The 13,758-nt window shown below is 39.0% G+C and overlaps 1 protein-coding gene across 1 annotated transcript; it reads right to left on the reverse strand.

The window, feature by feature from the left end:
* Positions 1-2,004: 2,004 nt before the first annotated feature.
* Positions 2,005-10,728, reverse strand: LOC128690224 (zinc finger protein 593 homolog). The gene is made up of 3 exons (XM_053778793.2): positions 10,500-10,728; positions 4,253-4,353; positions 2,005-2,664 (listed from the first exon to the last, which is right to left on the reverse strand). The coding sequence occupies exons 1-3, from the start codon at positions 10,593-10,595 to the stop codon at positions 2,448-2,450; spliced, it is 414 nt and encodes a 137-aa protein (XP_053634768.1). The 5' UTR covers positions 10,596-10,728; the 3' UTR covers positions 2,005-2,447.
* Between the last annotated feature and the right edge of the window lie 3,030 nt (positions 10,729-13,758).

Here is a 13,758-nt window from a genome sequence, read left to right on the forward strand (position 1 = left end):
AACCCCTTCATAAATGTTACTTTGCTCACACTCCAACAGCACGTCAAGTATTAAAAACCATTTGTCTCCATTCACTCCTACCAAACACGCTCACGCATGCCTGCTGGAAGTCCAAGCCCCTCGCACACAAAACCTCCTTTACCCCCTCCCTCCAACCTTTCCTAGGCCGACCCCTACCCCGCCTTCCTTCCACTACAGACTGATACACTCTTGAAGTTATTCTGTTTCGCTCCATTCTCTCCACATGTCCGAACCACCTCAACAACCCTTCCTCAGCCCTCTGGACAACAGTTTTGGTAATCCCGCACCTCCTCCTAACTTCCAAACTACGAATTCTCTGCATTATATTCACACCACACATTGCTCTCAGACATGACATCTCCACTGCCTCCAGCCTTCTCCTCGCTGCAACATTCATCACCCATGCTTCACACCCATATAAGAGTGTTGGTAAAACTATACTCTCATACATTCCCCTCTTTGCCTCCAAGGACAAAGTTCTTTGTCTCCACAGACTCCTAAGTGCACCACTCACCCTTTTCCCCTCATCAGTTCTATGATTCACCTCATCTTTCATAGACCCATCCGCTGACACGTCCACTCCCAAATATCTGAATACATTCACCTCCTCCAATCTGATATCCAATCTTTCATCACCTAATCTTTTTGTTATCCTCATAACCTTACTCTTTCCTGTATTCACTTTCAATTTTCTTCTTTTGCACACCCTACCAAATTCATCCACCAATCTCTGCAACTTCTCTTCAGAATCTCCCAAGAGCACAGTGTCATCAGCAAAGAGCAACTGTGACAACTCCCACTTTGTGTGATTCTTTATCTTTTAACTCCACGCCTCTTGCCAAGACCCTCGCATTTACTTCTCTTACAACCCCATCTATAAATAAATTAAACAACCACGGTGACATCACACATCCTTGTCTAAGGCCTACTTTTACTGGGAAATAATTTCCCCCTTTCCTACATACTCTAACTTGAGCCTCAATATCCTCGTAAAAACTCTTCACTGCTTTCAGTAACCTACCTCCTACACCATACACCTGCAACATCTGCCACATTGCCCCCCTATCCACCCTGTCATACGCCTTTTCCAAATCCATAAATGCCACAAAGACCTCTTTAGCCTTATCTAAATACTGTTCACTTATATGTTTCACTGTAAACACCTGGTCCACACACCCCCTACCTTTCCTAAAGCCTCCTTGTTCATCTGCTATCCTATTCTCTGTCTTACTCTTAATTCTTTCAATAATAACTCTACCATACACTTTGCCAGGTATACTCAACAGACTTATCCCCCTATAATTTTTGCACTCTCTTTTATCCCCTTTGCCTTTATACAAAGGAACTATGCATGCTCTCTGCCAATCCCTAGGTACCTTACCCTCTTCCATACATTTATTAAATAATTGCACCAACCACTCCAAAACTATATCCCCACCTGCTTTTAACATTTCTATCTTTATCCCATCAATCCCGGCTGCCTTACCCCCTTTCATTTTACCTACTGCCTCACGAACTTCCCCCACACTCACAACTGGCTCTTCCTCACTCCTACAAGATGTTGTTCCTCCTTGCCCTATACACGAAATCACAGCTTCCCTATCTTCATCAACATTTAACAATTTCTCCAAATATTCCCTCCATCTTCCCAATACCTCTAACTCTCCATTTTATAACTCTCCTCTCCTATTTTTAACTGACAAATCCATTTGTTCTCTAGGCTTTCTTAACTTGTTAATCTCACTCCAAAACTTTTTCTTATTTTCAACAAAATTTGTTGATAACATCTCACCCACTCTCTCATTTGCTCTCTTTTTACATTGCTTCACCACTCTCTTAACCTCTCTCTTTTTCTCCATATACTCTTCCCTCCTTGTATCACTTCTACTTTGTAAAAACTTCTCATATGCTAACTTTTTCTCCCTTACTCTACTCTCTTCACATCATCATTCCTCTTAATACAGATGATTAAAAAACATACAGTAAAGGCTATAATTTTAATGTCTGCACAAAATAGTATCATACACGATACAAACCTTGGTAACTCGTACCAACAAAGTGGTTTTAAATGACTGAAGAAACACTGGGACATATTAAAAAGTTTTGATCCTGGGCACCTTGATCACTTTTGGCTCCAGGACCAAAACATTTTCTGATAAATGTGTTCTGGTGTTTGTTCACTATCTTTAAACCAGTACCATACATGGTATATATTATTTTTGAATTTGCATTTTTTTTTTTTTTTATCTCCCAAGGCAGGGTTCCTTGTAAAAAGAACAAAAGTTTTTATTACATTTAGCAATTTATACAGAAGGGGTTATTAGCCTGTTGCTCCCAGTGTTTTAATCACCTCTTATGACATGCATAGATTACAAAGGAAGAATTCTTCTCCATCTCCTCATGGAGAATTTGCAATGTACACTACGTTATTTCATATCGACATCCTTACTGGGGTCAAAAGTTTCATCATCTACAGGCTGCGTCTCCATCGTGCGTTTCTTGGGGTGAATGTATGACCCAAGGCCACCTGCCCTCTGAGACTCCTCAATTGTGTAAGGTTCAATTTCCAAAGCCTTAAGTCGTCGCTTGTGAACTTTAGTTCGGAAGTGGCTTTTAAGAGCTTCTGAAGTAATAAAGTACCGACTGAAAAAAAAAGAAAAAATGTTACATGTACATTTACTTTTTTTTTTTTTTTTCCCTCAGTGGCCATCTCCTGCCAAGGTAACCCAAATAAGAACATAAATTCACCTTAATTCATTCAATCACTGTCTTGCTAGAACTCTGCTGATGTCGCAAGTCACATTACCATCTGATACAAGCCTGCTGGTGCTCAGCCCCATCCAACTCAAAGCTTCCTATCCCACCCCCACAATTGTTCCTAGGGGTGACCTCTATCCCTCTTATCTTTCACCCCATTCATCATCCCATCCTTCTCCATACCCAAACTACCTCAACATTTCATCAGCCCTCTTGGATTACATCCTTGGGGACCCAGTATAGTGGTATCTTGAGTTACAAGCTTAATTCATTCCAGAAGGCTGTTCGAGTGCCGATACCGAACGAATTTGTTATAAGGAATAATAAAAACTAGATTAATCCGTTTCAGACCCCCAAAAATACACTTACACATAATTGTTAGAGTTGGGAGCTGCTCGTAACTCAAGGTACCACTGTATTACCTTTTCTTAATTTCTACACTGAATTCTATGGATGATATTCACACCATACATTGCTCTCCAATGTGACATCACTGCTTCTAGCCGCCTTGTTGCACCATTCCAAACCTATTCCTCACACCTGTGTGTGTTCATACCACTATGCTTTGGTACATTACCTTTTCTTGCCTCCATAAATTTCTTTCCAGAAATACCTCACTACACCACCTTTTTTTCTCTCCTCTATTCTTTGGTTCACTTCAACTTTCATAGACCCATCTGCTGGCATGTTCACTTCCATATAGTATCTAAATGCATCCACTTCTCCACACTTCCTACTCCTCTTCAATCTATTATTGCCCAAATTTTTTGTAACCCTCATCACCTTGCTCTTTTCTATACAGGCTGACCCCACTTTACAGCATTTCGTTAATACAGTGGTTTTTCAGTTATACCCATTCTTTATTTATTCATACTTCCTACAATAAATACATATGCACCACTCTCTATAAGCTAAGGATGAAAATATTTTAAGAGTAGTGTGTGTAATGTATATGTATATTTAGGCCTAGCTCTACTGCTCCTTATTTTTCTAACATGTATATACTATCATGATTTTATATGCATTTGAAAGTGAAAAAAAGGTTCTGCTTTACAGCAGTAGCCCCAGAATCTAACCTGCTCTATAAGTGGAACCCTCCTGTATTCAAACTCAAACTTAAGATAAACAATGACAAGCTGATAAATATGACTTGTGTAACATCTGGGTATCCCAGGTATTGCACGTCATAATCATGCATGTGTCTTGTTTGCTCTGGTATTTCTGCACTGTGCTCTATTATACTGAGGTTTGCTTTTATTTCCACAGGTGATTTTTCTGTATGTTATGTTACTTACACAGTACCTTACTCCTTGCCCTCTGTCCTTAGATCAGAGGACTGACCCTCCATATTATTTGACTGACTCACATAGGTTTATGACTTTACTATCTGAAGGGCTATCTGTCCTTTGATGACCTTAATACATCATCCAATCAAGAAATTAGCTTTGATCTTGTCCACTTTCATACTACTTACGCACAATGAAGACAATAGTGTTGTCCTGATCCTGGTTTATCATCATCAATTTCTTGGTGCAATAACTTGGATGCATTTTCAATTTGAAGATCCTCATCAATCTAAGAAGCAAACAAGAACACACATCAGAAAATCTTAAATTGCCAAAGTTAAAAGTGCCACCAAGTTACTCCTGCTCATCATGGTACACCCATCTATGGAGACTTATTGATGTTGGTGAGGGGCTCTTGATTCAAGGAATTATAAGTGTTGTACCCTTCCCTGGACCAAACCTGACTCTTTTCCATTCTGCATTTGCTTTATGGACCCCCTTATGGGTTTAGTGCTTCTCCTAAATACAATAATAATAAGCTTAATAAATTCTGTATACAATATTTTATATACAATATACAATGTTGCTTTGTAATTTTAACATCCTTTACTGTTTGAATACCTACAGTATTATTATTCGTTCAACACAAGAATGGCATATATGCCTCAATACAAAAGGACCCATCAAAAAATAAATCATCTTATTTGGGTTGAATTGTATATTCCTGTATATTCTTGTATATCACTAATCAGCACTGTCGGACTAAGATTTGCATGTCACAAGGAATAAAGCAAAATTTTAAATACAGTGTACTGTAGCAAGTCAAGTCCTTGACTGGGTACAGTACTCTTAAGTACCTAGGATTATATTCACACACAAAAAAAAAATGAGGTAATACTATGTAAATTTTCCAGTATTAAGAGGGTTGTACAATAGAGTTACAGTACACAGTTATATTCTAGGCAAATAGGAGTGGAGTTGCTGTGCATGTTAGCAAAAATTTAATCTCGGCATCAGCAACAACAAAGAGGAGGAGAGGACTGACACAGAATCTGTTTGGCTGCAAGGGGATGGAAAAAATCTTAAGTGTGATATAAGAAATTTCTAGAAATAGTCCAGGGTTGTTTTCTTTTAACCCTTTGAGGGTCGACAGGCCCTCTCCGAAACTCGTTCTCAGGGTCGGCCAAATTTAAAAAAAAAAAAAAATTATTTTCTCTTATGAAAAGATAGAGAATCTTTTCCCGATCATAAAGACACCAAAAGTTTGAAATTTGATAGAAAACTTACGGAATTATGCTCTCGCAAAGTTAGCGGTCTCAGCGATGTTTACGCATCGGCGATTTTGCCCACTTTGAGCCCCATTTTCGGCCAATTTCACTGTACTAGTCGACAAAAAACATGAATATTTCGCTAGAACTCCATTTTTTCTATCGAATGGATGCAAGAAACCACTCATTTATGAAATTCAACTATCCAGTACAGTGGTCAGAATTTAGCAATTTTGCCAATTTCACACAAATTTCAAAAGATGCCAATTTCGGAATAGGGTCCAGAATAAACAAGAAAGACATTCCTGGCACTAAAATGACATTTCCTCTAGTCATTAGTCATGTCTCAAGTCCCCTCTTATATTCTTTTGCTTTCCACTTTGAATTTTTATTTTCACAAAAAATATAAGATTTACTGTTATGCAGACTACTGCATTAGTGTAAAAAATGGTATAAATATTATTGGTGCACTTGTGAAAGAATATTAGACTCACCAGTTGACGTGTATTGCACGCTTGGCACGATTTGTTTACTTTTGAAGTTTGGTAAAAATCGAACATTTCTGCTACTTTGAGCTCAATTTCAAGGCACCTTTCTTTGTAAAACCAGTCAAAATCATCTCAATTTCTGTAATATGTATTCCATTCTATAAAATGAGACCAAGAAAACTAGAATACAACAATAAATACCATACGAAAATACACTGCAAAGTCGCTGATTTATTAAAAAAAAATGGTCAAAGTTTTTTTTTCTCATTATGCACTGTGTGCTGCAGGATTTTTTTTAGACTGTGCACACTGACCACATAGACCCATTCTTTCATATGAAGGCCTACCAGCTTTCTCCCACTAGATTTGAGGCCGCTAGAATTTATGAGTACGTACTAGTACGTCAAAAACCCCTACGCGTAAAACGTACTAGTACGACGAAAACCCTCAAAGGGTTAATACAGTTTGTGTCAGAGCTTACTAGAGAAATAACCTGCTGAACCCAGACTGGACCGAGGGGGCATTGACCCCTGAAACCCTCTCCAGGTAAACTTGATTCTGTCAAACAAGGATTCTCTAATAAATGATCCTTAAGAGCGTGGAGAATGCTATCACAAATCACTTAGTTTTAATATATTATGGAATTCCCTTGTCAATGGTAAGTCAAGGTTCCTAATTTTTGCACAAAGGGATTATGTAAATATGTAGACTAGTGTAACCTGGCTACAGGTTATCATGAGAGAGGCCACATAGTTGGTGGTGATGAATGTCAATATGATTTTTTTTTTTTTTTTTTTTTTTGCAAATGTACAAGCTGTCCTTGCTGTATAGCCCTTGTGGCTTAGCGCTTCTTTTTGATTATAATAATAATAATAATACAAGCTGTCCAATTTGCATATATTCCTAATAGAGAAATTAGATCAAATAGAAAAAGCCATAAATGGATGAAGAATGAAAAGGCACAATACTGTGACTGGAAGAATACACAAATAACCCACACATAAAAGAATGAATTTTATGACTGTTTCAGTCCAATTTGGACCATTAACTAGTCACAGTAAGCTAAAACATCTGTTAGGTAAAAAAAAAAAAAAAGCACTTACAGGAGAATCAAAAAGAGGAAAGGGTCACTGTACTGACCAAGAGAAGTAAAAATAAAAAAAAAATAAAGAAAGCCAAAAGATATGAAATTTAGGTTGTGAGGGAATCAACGACCAACCCACACGAGTTTCTTCAAATACAGTGGAAACCCGGTTTTTCGTCCTTAATCTGTTCCAGAAGGTAGGTCGAAATCCAAAATGGATGAAAACTGAAGTAATATTTCTCATAAGAAATAATATAAACCCAATTAATCCGTTCCACACACCCAAAAATATTAACAAAAAATACATTTTATAGAGAATAACTATAGTTTTACGTACAGAAAACAATGAGATATAATTATATATAACTAATTTTAATGGATAAATGAACATTTAAATAATTTTTACCTTTATTGAAGAGACTTATTGGCATATGGAAGACAGCGAGGAGGGGAGAGGTTATTGCTTGGAAGGAGAATCCCCCTCCATAAGGACAAAGAATCAAAGCCCTATCCGGGGTTACTTCCCTCTTTGTCTTTTACTGGCACTAGGACCAGCTTGAGTCACTGGACCATGCAGACACAGCTTGCAACAGCTTTGTTAAAGTGATATTTCTCCACCAACTCTTCCATATCCTAGCTACATGATACACCTACCATCCGACTTACGACCTGCTCGACTTACGACCACTCGACTTACGACCGTGTTTTTTATGCCAAATTTCTGGGAAATAAACAACTATTTGTGTTGTACACAGTGTTTATCCTAAACCTTACAGTATAAAATACAGTACTAACAGCATAAAAAGTAAAGTAAAATATGAAATACCAAAATAAAACAATAAAATAAAGTCATTACAAAAACGTGATGTTGATATTCAGTAGTAAAGTTCGACTTACGACCATTTCGACTTACGACCAGTTTCTCGGAACCGAACTCGGTCGTAAGTCGGATGGTAGGTGTATTTAATGCGGCCCAGAGCCATATTATTACCATCGACCTACCATGTTCACTGAGTTTTATAATTTCTAACAACTACTTTTAGATGCCATCATAAACAAAGGTAGAAGTAATGAATTATTCATGCCGAGAATTGTAAACAAAAGCGTTATGTATTAAGGGCAGTGACTAGGCCAACACAGATTCATACGCATTTTCTCTGATACTGGACCAGAGAAAAGGTAATGTTTTCCCTCTGCCTGGCTAGCACACCTCCATAGCATATAAACACTGCATGTTTATATGCTATGTAACGTGTTTCTTATATAATTTTAAAGAAAATATCACAGATGGATTAATGAAAATGTCTATATTAACTTAAAATAAGACATTTAATGTGCACAAGAGCGATTATTATTATGTATTAGTAACACAAACGTATGAGCGGCCCATGCGGACGTGTCTGGTACAGACAATTTCCGAGTGGATGTACGAAACCTGGGGTAAAAATTTGCCAGAAAAAGTGGTCGAAATCCGAATTGTAGGATATTTGAACAGGATGAAAACTGGGGTTCCACTGTATATAGGGCTGAGGGACTGATTACCTCAAACTCCTCCTCTCCTTACACCTTTCTACTTTGTACTGGACTGATGAAGCCACTGTGTGGCAAAACATTTCCTGAATAAAGATTCCCATATGTTGTATAAGTGTCTCAATCTTCAACTTGTCAGTTTTTCAAACCATTCATCACACACATTCCCAGTAGAGTGTTCGAGGCTAGGACCTTGGGTGGCTTTAAAAAAAGATTGGACAAATATATGAGTGGGAGGGGCTGGGTTTGATTGGTGTCATTGGGTACAGGAGCATGTTCTTGGGTAGAGGTCATTTTGACAAGGACCTGCCTTGCATGGGCCAGTAGGCCTTCTGCAGTGTTCCTCCATTCTTATGTTCTTATGTTCTTAAATGTAAATCAAGTCTGCTTACTGTTAGTGATGAAGAACCATGGACAAGAGGATAATATTGAAATTACCGGACATCAATAATTACACAGGACAGGATGAGAATAAATTTAGCAAGATCAAAGTCACAAGGGGCATGGTCTTAAGACAACTAAATACAGCAGATTGAAACCAAAGCCACTTGGCCCTAATGAGACATTTTCAACAGTTGTAAAGAAATGTAAAGAGAACTAGTCTCTGTAACAGGTTACTATAGATGGGTATCATACTGGTAAGTGGAAAATGGCAAATGCGATACCCATTCACAAGGTGGTAAATATGCTCTTAGGTTCATATTATATGTTAATCAGCTTAACCTCAATTGTGAGAAAGCTGGTGAAATTAATAACTGCAGATGCAATTCAAAGCTACCTTTGTCCTTAAAAGATATAATTTGATCAACAAATCTCATAGTTTTACAAAGGGGTGGTCTTGCTGTATAAATTTACTGGTCTCTCACTTCAGTGCAGTTTATCAAGAAAAAGAATGCAATATTGTGTATATGACCTTTAACAGAGTTCCACATAGGAAACTAATGAAGAAAGAAGTGGCACATGATACAGGAGGAGATCCTGTGGCTCACTTGAAAGTGTCCACAGCTCAAACACTGAGGAACTGTAGTTTGATCCCTGACATGGGTGGAAACACTGGGCATGTTTCCTTACACCTGCTGTCCCTTTTCACCTAGAAGTAGGTACAGTACCTGGGTGTTACACAACTGTTGTGGATTGCATACCAATGGGTGTTAGTGTACTCTATATATAGTTGGACTTTGAAATGAGATGAGGTAGAATAAGAGCTCTTGGCCTGCAAATTTGTTTGTGTAATAAAAAATATCTCCTGGGTTATGTCATGGATGATCAATAGGTAACAGAGAGAGTGCATAAGTGGGGAGAAAACAGTGGTGTTCCACAGGGGTCAGTACTGGGACCCTTGTTGCTCACAATCTACATAAATGACATAGATGACAGAATAAATTACACCAAAAATAGATCTGCTATTAACATTACTAAAAATGGGTCATCACATATCCGAAGAAGATACTAGAAAGTTATAAGATCATCTGGTTGAAGATGATGATGTGGTAAGAGAAGTGGTAGATGCAGGTCAATGCAGACACATGTGAGGTTCTAGTCCTAGAAAAAGAAAATAACTACGGGATTTATAAGATTAATTATGTAGAGTTTAGTCAGACCAAATGTGAAAAAGATTTAGGAGTTCTAAGAACATAAGAAAGAAGGAACACTGTAGAAGGCCTACTGGCCCATACAAGGCAGGTCCAAGTCTCCTACCGGCTAAAGCCAATGCCCAAACCTAGTCAGGTCAGGTCACATTCACTTAAAGAAGGAGCACGGCATCTGACCTAGTAGCACAAGCCAAAATTAACAGCCAAGGCAACAGTGCATAAATGCTTGCAATAAAGATACTAAATTCTTGGTTTCATACCAAAGAGTATAAATAAGACATCCTAAAGTTATACTTCAATTTTTAAATATCTTTGGATTGCCCTGTTCTGTTCTGACCTCCATATTACAAAATGGACCTAAATGTGCTGGAAAATATGCAGAGATAACGAGGTTGATCTCACATATTAGAAACCTTTCCTACAAAACAGGCTGAAGACACGGAATTTGCACTCTGGAACAGAACATGTCGAACCTGGTCCAGATCCTTGGTGCGTCTTCTAGTCCTCCATCTTTTTTTAAGGTGAGTGTCACCTTTGTGGTGCCTCTTTCTTTTCTGTGGACCTGCCATGCTTCCTTACAACACTTGCAGTTTCTGCTTCAGGATGCCTACAGTTTGCCCAGAGGTTTCTTCTCTTCAACGTGTCCCACAGACTTCTTTCTTTTTCTTGTTGGGTTTATCAGGGTCACTGACGGCTTACGCAGTATCGAGTCCGGTTTCCCGATGTACTCAGATTCAGATTCAGATTTTTATTTCCTTGCAAGTTTACAATGTGGTTGACATAATGTAGGAAGTATATATACATAGGTAGTTTACAGTTAGGGTTTACAATGATATGTAGTGCAAAGAGAGCCACTATCATGCCTTGGCATTACGGGCAGTCTAAACTTAACAGATTACAAAAACATACTGCGAAGATTTGTTGCCCAAACCTGGGCCATGAAAGAAAAAGGAACAAGGATTCCTTTGTAAATAGAAATAGAAACTAGAAGTTCCCAATTAGATCAGGTGGACCACCTTGCCAAGCACCAGCAGAGCGCGATGCCCACACCCACACCTGAGTTTAGTAACCGGCTTCCCATCAAAATCGTTAGAGAATTATCCGCAGAGTGGACAAAATGGAGCTAGCTAAAAGTAAGCCGATAACCGGTACCCCTCCTGCTACGTGCCCGGCAGGCAAAGTAGATGAGGACAAGTATCCTAGTGAGAACGGACATTTGTCAAGCTGGTGCAGAAGTGGACCTCTTGTCTTGTCTTGGTGTTATTTGGGTTGTTAAGGGCAACATGACCACCAATATACAAGCTGTATTGAGCCTTAACTTCCAGCTCCCAGGGATGAGGCAGTTATTTTGTAACTTTATTTAACTACAGGTACACAGAAATACAATTACCATACCTAGTAACATATGTGTAGATTACCCACGATAACCCCAAAAAATCAGACAAAATAACTTATTTTCATTGGGGTCTCATGTTAAAACATGTAAATAATTCATTATCACTGTAACTTGTTTAGCTATCAAAACTTTGTGTCCCAGTTCCTGGACAAGATAAGAGATAAGATAAGATTTCGTTCGGATTTTTAACCCCGGAGGGTTAGCCACCCAGGATAACCCAAGAAAGTCGGTGCGTCATCGAGGACTGTCTAACTTATTTCCATTGGGGTCCTTAATCTTGTCCCCCAGGATGCGACCCACACCAGTCGACTAACACCCAGGTACCTATTTGCTGCTAGGTGAACAGGACAACAGGTGTAAGGAAACGTGTCGAAATGTTTCCACCCCGCCGGGAATCGAACCCGGGCCCTCCGTGTGTGAAGCGGGAGCTTTAGCCACCAGGCCACCGGGCCACATAGTAAGTAAGTTTGTTTATTCAGGTACATATAAATACAGTTATATAAATTATCATATATAGCAGCATATGTGTAGAGTATCAAGGATAATAAAAAAAAAAGTCAAAGTGACTTATTTCCACTGGGGTTCTTATGTGCCTATGTAATCTTTTGACTACCACCCACAGGATGGGTATCAGGTACATAATAAAGATAAACTAACTATTGTTCTTTGTGTTAGGTGACACGTTGGAACCTCCACACTAAATGTATTAAATACCTATGTACCTGCCAACCTTCACCAGTATCCTAATCTTCCTAACCTTATTTATTCCGAACTCACTGTTTTAGTTGGTGACTTAAATCCTAGACACGAGAAGTTGGGTGATCCCACCACAAATACCAATGGATGATATTAAATCTTAATCTTAGAAGCACATGATGATGTCCAAATTTTTAGTAAAAATCAGTCAGCTTATATCTATGGAAAATTTTTTAGCAGATATATTCCAGGTATATAACTTTCAATGTCGTATACTAACGTATTACTCTGATATTGTTGATGATTGATGTCAGACCATTCATTTATAACGACCACTATGCATAGCTAATGTCACCTTACCTGGCTAGAGAATAAGGTTTGCAGTATATTAATTGACTGTAATATATGCAAGTATGTCTGGTGGGGTCTGATAAAGACCTATTGTGACCTCTCTAATCAAGTTTTTTTTTTTTTTTGCGCCACCGCAGAAAAGTTCCCAGAGCGGGATACTTATGTCCTCACCTGAGTCTAATGACCGGCTTTTTATTAACACCGTAAAATATCCGAAGAGCGGAGAAATGGAGCTGATAAATGGTGTCCTGTACTTGCCCAGCAGTCAGAATAAGATGGTGACAAGCGTCCCAGGAAGAATGAGGAGACTTCGTCACTGATGCTCGGGTAAGAGAGAGATGTCCACATACAACCAGGGCTGGTGCAGAAGTCACTCTGTCTGACTTTTTTGGGTTATCCTATGTTCTTTACACATATGCTGCTATGTATGATAATCTATGTAACTGTATTTGTGTATACCTGAATAAACTTACTCTGGTGAAGGTCACTGCAGCCAGAGTCGTATTAAGCCCTGCCGCCTGGTGTCCAGGGAGGACATACTGCGCTAATCTGGTTTAAAAAGAAACAATATTTCCCTTCAAAATATATAGGCCGAGGTATACAGTGAACACTTAAATCCCTATTTTAGTATTCTTGATTGATGATGCTCGTTGCTCAGTTGATAGTGTCCTCAGCTCACTCACTGAGGGACCGGGATTGCTTCCGGCACGGGTGAAAAGTTGGACATGTATCCTTCTACCCGCTGCCCTGTTCACCTTGCAATGAGTAGATACCTGGGTGATACTCGACGGTTGTGGACCGCACCATGGGCGAGAAGATTAAAGGATCCCAATGGAAATAAGATAGACAGTTCCCGATGACGCATTGACTTGATGGGGTTTCCTGGTTGGCTAACCCTCCCGGTTAAAAATCTAATTTTTTTTTATCATAAGATAAGATAAGATTTCGTTCGGATTTTTAATTCTGGAGGGTTATCCACCCAGGATAACCCAAGAAAGGCAGTGCATCATTTAGGGACTGTCTATCTTACATCCACTGGGGTCCTCAATCTTGTCCCCCCAGGATGCGACCCACACCAGTCGACTAACACTCAGGTACCTACTTGCTTGCTAGATGAACGGCACGACAGGTGTAAGGAAACACGCCCAATGTTTTCACCCTTGCCAGGGATCGAACCACGGACACTCAGCATGTTAGTTAGGCGAGAGCGTTGCCTACCAGGCAACAGGTTACATACAATTTTAATGAACTTCGTGTGGTAAACAAGCTTTAATCAATTTCTTTAGAAA

Source organism: Cherax quadricarinatus, chromosome 32, assembly GCF_038502225.1.
Source record: "Cherax quadricarinatus isolate ZL_2023a chromosome 32, ASM3850222v1, whole genome shotgun sequence".
Taxonomy (NCBI): domain Eukaryota; kingdom Metazoa; phylum Arthropoda; class Malacostraca; order Decapoda; family Parastacidae; genus Cherax; species Cherax quadricarinatus.

Coding starts and splice junctions, on each gene's coding strand:
- LOC128690224 (XM_053778793.2), bottom strand. CDS start 10,595: ATGGCAGGTCCACAGAAAAGAAAGAGGCACCACAAAGGTGACACTCAC. Junction 4,354..10,499: donor GCACCAAGGATCTGGACCAG/GTTCGACATGTT, acceptor TTTGCTTCTTAG/ATTGATGAGGATCTTCAAAT. Junction 2,665..4,252: donor CACTATTGTCTTCATTGTGC/GTAAGTAGTATG, acceptor TTTTTTTTTCAG/TCGGTACTTTATTACTTCAG.